Source organism: Nerophis ophidion, linkage group LG18 (assembly GCF_033978795.1).
Source record: "Nerophis ophidion isolate RoL-2023_Sa linkage group LG18, RoL_Noph_v1.0, whole genome shotgun sequence".
Classification (NCBI taxonomy): domain Eukaryota; kingdom Metazoa; phylum Chordata; class Actinopteri; order Syngnathiformes; family Syngnathidae; genus Nerophis; species Nerophis ophidion.
This window is the reverse complement of record NC_084628.1, coordinates 46,806,979-46,812,978: the sequence shown is the minus strand read 5'-3', so window position 1 is coordinate 46,812,978 and position 6,000 is coordinate 46,806,979. Positions and strand designations below refer to the sequence as shown.

The 6,000-nt window shown below is 37.5% G+C and overlaps 1 protein-coding gene across 1 annotated transcript in view; it reads right to left on the bottom strand.

Moving 5' to 3' along the window:
- Positions 1-615: 615 nt before the first annotated feature.
- Positions 616-6,000, bottom strand: part of oafa (OAF homolog a (Drosophila)) — a 141,778-nt gene continuing 136,393 nt past the window's right edge. The window contains exon 4 of the mRNA XM_061878255.1: positions 616-1,403. Coding sequence (XP_061734239.1) covers positions 1,129-1,403 — 275 coding nt within the window. The 3' untranslated portion in view covers positions 616-1,128. The remainder of the gene's footprint in view (positions 1,404-6,000) is intronic.

Genomic DNA, 6,000 nt, shown 5'->3' with positions numbered 1-6,000 from the left:
ATAATGGACTGGACTCTCACTATTATGTTAGATCCACTATGGACTGGACTCTCACTACTATGTTAGATCCACTATGGACTGGACTCTTACTATTATGTTAGATCCACAATGGACTGGACTCTCACTAATATGTTAGATCCACTATGGACTGGACAATATTATGTTAGATCCACTATGGACTGGACAATATTATGTTAGATCCACTATGGACTGGACTCTCACACTATTAACAAGATCCACTATGGACTGGACTCTCACACTATTATATTAGATCCACTAAGGACTGGACTCTAACACTATTATGTTAGATCCACTATGGACTGGACTCTCACTATTATGTTAGATCCACTATGGACTGGACTCTCACACTATTATGTTAGACCCACTCGACTTCCATTGCATCCGGTCTCCTCACATCTGCGGTCCTCTCCAAGGTTTCTCATCGTCATTCACATTGACATCCCACTGGGTTGTGAGTTTTTCCTTGCCCTGATGTGGGCTCTGAACCGAGGATGTCCTTGTGGCTTGTGCAGCCCTTTGAGACACTGGCGATGTAGGGCTATATAAATAAAGACTGACTGATTGACACTTATGAAACATGCAGAATAAAGAATGGAAAATTGAAACGTTTATTAACTCTTGAAAAAGTCCATGTTTTGAGGTACAAATCCGTGCGTAGGTTCTTTCAAGAAGATCGAGGCACTTCCTCAGCTAAGGCCGTAGTTGGTTCTGCTCTATTTGGTCCGGGTGTGTTCCAGAAGGTGGATCACAGTCTTTGAGCTGCATAAATTAAAAAGAAATGCTACAAATGGACCACAAGAGGGCAGTGTAGGAACCACCGCCTGCCTGAATAGGCGCTTTTTGTTTCTTCCTGCAGACAGAAGGAAAGATGACACCCGCCCACTGACAACTTTTTGCTTTGGACTTTGGTTTACTTGACACCCCAACAAACAATTGAAATCACATTGTTTGACGACTGGCGGTTTGTTTATGAAAAACATTTGAAAAAGTCCAGCAAAAATAAATAAATCCAACATGTGAGTTTGTTTGTTTTCCGCCCCAGAAGTAAAGGCCGCTTGTCTTTAATCACAGTGACGTTTTTTTTGTCCGGCCTGCTTTCAGCGGAGGTTAGGTGTCCTCGTCCCATAAGCAGAGCTGTTTGTGGGGGACGTAGTAAGTGAAGTGGTAGCCCTTGCTGCAGCTCTTGATGCCGCACTTGTACGTGGACCCCCGGCCCGCGTGGTCCCGGCTGCGGCAGTACTTGAGGAGACACGGGTACCACTCCAGGCGGAGGCCGTACGTGCAGAGGCAGGGCTGCCACACGTCCTTGGTGGCGTGGCAGGCCTGCAGGTGGGGCGCCTCGGCCGTGTGCGGCAGCGCCTCGAATACGGAGCCGTCCACGCCTGTGGAGAGGAAGAGCTGTTAAGGAGGTGGAAAGAAAGTGGTAATCTGGGGTCTAACGGGGGGCTTTCTTATGCAAAGAAGATGCGCAATACAGATAATGGTGAAGGAGCGTGACCGTGTTGGGGAGGGGGGGGGGGGGGGGGGGGGCTTTATTGTCTGCGTCCACGCCGCCTGACGCTATTGTGAGTCAGAGATGTTCGCTTGGTGTGTGGTTCACACGAGGCCGTGGGGGACTGGATGCTGGAAAGTCTCAAGGTTTTAGGTAAATAATAACACAATTTAAACAAGATGAGTGATAATGTTGCATTCAAGGAACCCGGTAAATGGGAAAGGTCACAAAATATATGGCAAAATCGGGTACACCCCACACACACACACACTGAATCAGCATGTATTTGTATTACTCAAGAGGCAATTCTACAGAAATGAGACGTGGGTGAACTTTAGAGTAGTCAGTGTACAGCAGGGGTCCCCAGACTTCTTGAACCGGTGACCGCATTGAATTAAAAACTTCTGTATATATATATATATATATATATATATATATACACACCCCAGGGTTCGGTCCTTGACCCTGCACTCTTCAGCATCTACATGCTGCCGCTAGGTGACATCATACACAAATACGGTGTTAGCTTTCACTGTTATGCTGATGACACCCAACTCTACATGCCCCTAAAGCTGACCAACACGTCGGATTGTAGTCAGTTGGAGGCGTGTCTTAATGAAATTAAACAATGGATGTCCGCTAACTTTTTGCAACTCAACGCCAAAAAAACGGAAATGCTGATTATCGGTCCTGCTAGACACCGACCTCTATTTAATAATACAACTTTAACATTTGACAACCAAATAATAAAACAAGGTGACTTGGTAAAAAATCTGGGTATTATCTTCCACCCAACTCTCTCCTTTGAGTCACACATTAAAAGCGTTACTAAAACGGCCTTCTTTCATCTCCGTAATATCGCTAAAATTCGCTCCATTCTGTCCACTAAAGACGCTGAGATCATTATCCATGCGTTTGTTACGTCTCGCCTCGACTACTGTAACGTATTATTTTCGGGTCTCCCCATGTCTAGCATTAAAAGATTACAGTTGGTACAAAATGCGGCTGCTAGACTTTTGACAAGAACAAGAAAGTTTGATCATATTACGCCTGTACTGTATATACCTTTATATACATATATACATACATATATACCTATACTGTATATACCTTTATATACATATATACATACATATATACCTATACTGTATATACCTTTATATACATATATACATACATATATACCTATACTGTATATACCTTTATATACATATATACATACATATATACCTATACTGTATATACCTTTATATACATATATACATACATATATACCTATACTGTATATACCTTTATATACATATATACATACATATATACCTATACTGTATATACCTTTATATACATATATACATACATATATACCTATACTGTATATACCTTTATATACATATATACATACATATATACCCCAGATTACCATATATACATACATATATACCTTTATATACATATATACATACATATATACCTATAGTGTATATACCTTTATATACATATATACATACATATATACCTGTACTGTATATACCTTTATATACATATATACATACATATATACCTGTACTGGCTCACCTGCACTGGCTTCCTGTGCACTTAAGATGTGACTTTAAGGTTTTACTACTTACGTATAAAATACTACACGGTCTGACTCCATCCTATCTTGCCGATTGTATTGTACCATATGTCCCGGCAAGAAATCTGCGTTCGAAGGACTCCGGCTTATTAGTGATTCCTACAGCCCAAAAAAAGTCTGCGGGCTATAGAGCGTTTTCCGTTCGGGCTCCAGTACTCTGGAATGCCCTCCCGGTAACAGTTCGAGATGCCACCTCAGTAGAAGCATTTAAGTCTCACCTTAAAACTCATTTGTATAATCTAGCCTTTAAATAGACTCCCTTTTTAGACCAGTTGATCTGCCGTTTCTTTTCTTTTTCTTCTATGTCCCACTCTCCCTTGTGGAGGGGGTCCGGTCCGATCCGGTGGCCATGTACTGCTCGCCTGTGTATCGGCTGGGGACATCTCTGCGCTGCTGATCCGCCTCCGCTTGGGATGGTTTCCTGCTGGCTCCGCTGTGAACGGGACTCTCGCTGCTGTGTTGGATCCGCTTTGGACTGGACTCTCGCGACTGTGTTGGATCCATTATGGATTGAACTTTCACAGTATCATGTTAGACCCGCTCCACATCCATTGCTTTCCTCCTCTCCAAGGTTCTCATAGTCATCATTGTCACCGACGTCCCACTGGGTCATTATTGTCACCGATGTCCCACTGGGTGTGAGTTTTCCTTGCCCTTATGTGGGCCTACCGAGGATGTCGTGGTGGTTTGTGCAGCCCTTTGAGACACTAGTGATTTAGGGCTATATAAGTAAACATTGATTGATTGATATACATAAATATATGTATATACATATATACTGTACATATATACATATATATATACACACACATATACATATACACATATACATTATATATATATACATAATATATCTGTGTATATATATATATACACACATATAAATAAAAATATATATACATATATATACATACACACATATATACTGTATATATACATATATATACACATACATACATATATATATACATATGTTTTTTATATATATACATATATATGTATATATATATATATACATACACACACACACACACATATATATACACACATATAAATATATATACACACACATATATATATATACACACACACACGTACATGTGGATAGCATGTATATACATATGTATATACATATATACTGTATATATATACACATATACTGTATATATTAAAAAAATACATATATATATACACACACATATACACACACACATATATATATATATATATATATACACACACACATACATAAATATATATACATATATATATATACGGTATATATACATATATACTGTATATATATATATATACACATATATATACATACACATATATATACACATATACCTATATACTGTATGTATATATATATATACACACATATACACACAAATATATATATACAGTATACACACATATATATATATACACACACATATATATACATATATATGTATGTATGTATGTATGTATATATAAAGAATATATGTATGTATATGTATATATATATTTATGTATATGTGTATACATATATACTGTATATATATACACATATACTGTATATATTAAAAAAATACATATATATATACACACACATATACACACACACATATATATATATATATATATATACACACACACATACATAAATATATATACATATATATATACGGTATATATACATATATACTGTATATATATATATATACACATATATATACATACACATATATATACACATATACCTATATACTGTATGTATATATATATATACACACATATACACACAAATATATATATACAGTACACACACATATATATATATACACACACATATATATACATATATATGTATGTATGTATGTATGTATATATAAAGAATATATGTATGTATATGTATATATATATTTATGTATATGTGTATACATATATATACATACATATATACAAAAATTGCAGTATAGAACAGCACCTTTGTCAATATAAACAAGTATCAATTAATTATAGTTGCCTATTACTTATTACTATGTACTACTATTACAGAAGCGCATTAGAAAGTATCCAGTAACAAACGTGTCTGCATCATTCAACTTGCAGCGTGAATAATGGACTCCACAATGTGTCGCCGAAACACATTTACCATTCCACTTCAACTTAAGAGTGCATAAGCCCATTCCAGTTGGTTAACAATAAATTGTGGTTTTCATACCTATATCATTGTTCCCTGTTTGAGTCATTTCACTCCATCAAAACTTGTCTAACATTCCACGCTCCAAAACAAAAGTGTCTATGATACGTGCAGGTGCCATTTCGGATCAATATCAATATCGGCTAATACTCAAAGCTCCAAATTGGTATTGTATTGGAAGTGAATGGATTTACCGTCAACTGAAAATGAGAGAAACACAGGGCATATATGTCCAAACAGAGAGCAACGTACACTGCTAAAAGTAGTTTTTTTTTTCAAATTTACTTGTAATCAAACCATATTTTAGGTATATTACATAATACACTGACATTTTTAAAAAGTATATGAATAAGAAGACATTGTGGAGGGGGGCGTGGTCTGCGGGCCTGCCGTGGAGGACCGAAGTCAGCGGCAGGTGAGTAGATTGCCCAGCTGGGATTTGTTATCTAATCACCTGTCGCCCTTATTAGCAGCAGCCAGGAGGAGACACGCTGTTGGGAGTTGGAGCAGAGCGAGACACACACACAGAGTCAGGAAGCAGAGACACTAAGGACTGAAAAGTCGGGCAATAAAAGACGTGCTAAAACCTGTACACCGGGCTCAGGAAACATTTATCGGACTCAGGAGAACCCTTTCACAAACCTTTTTCAAGCAAAAACA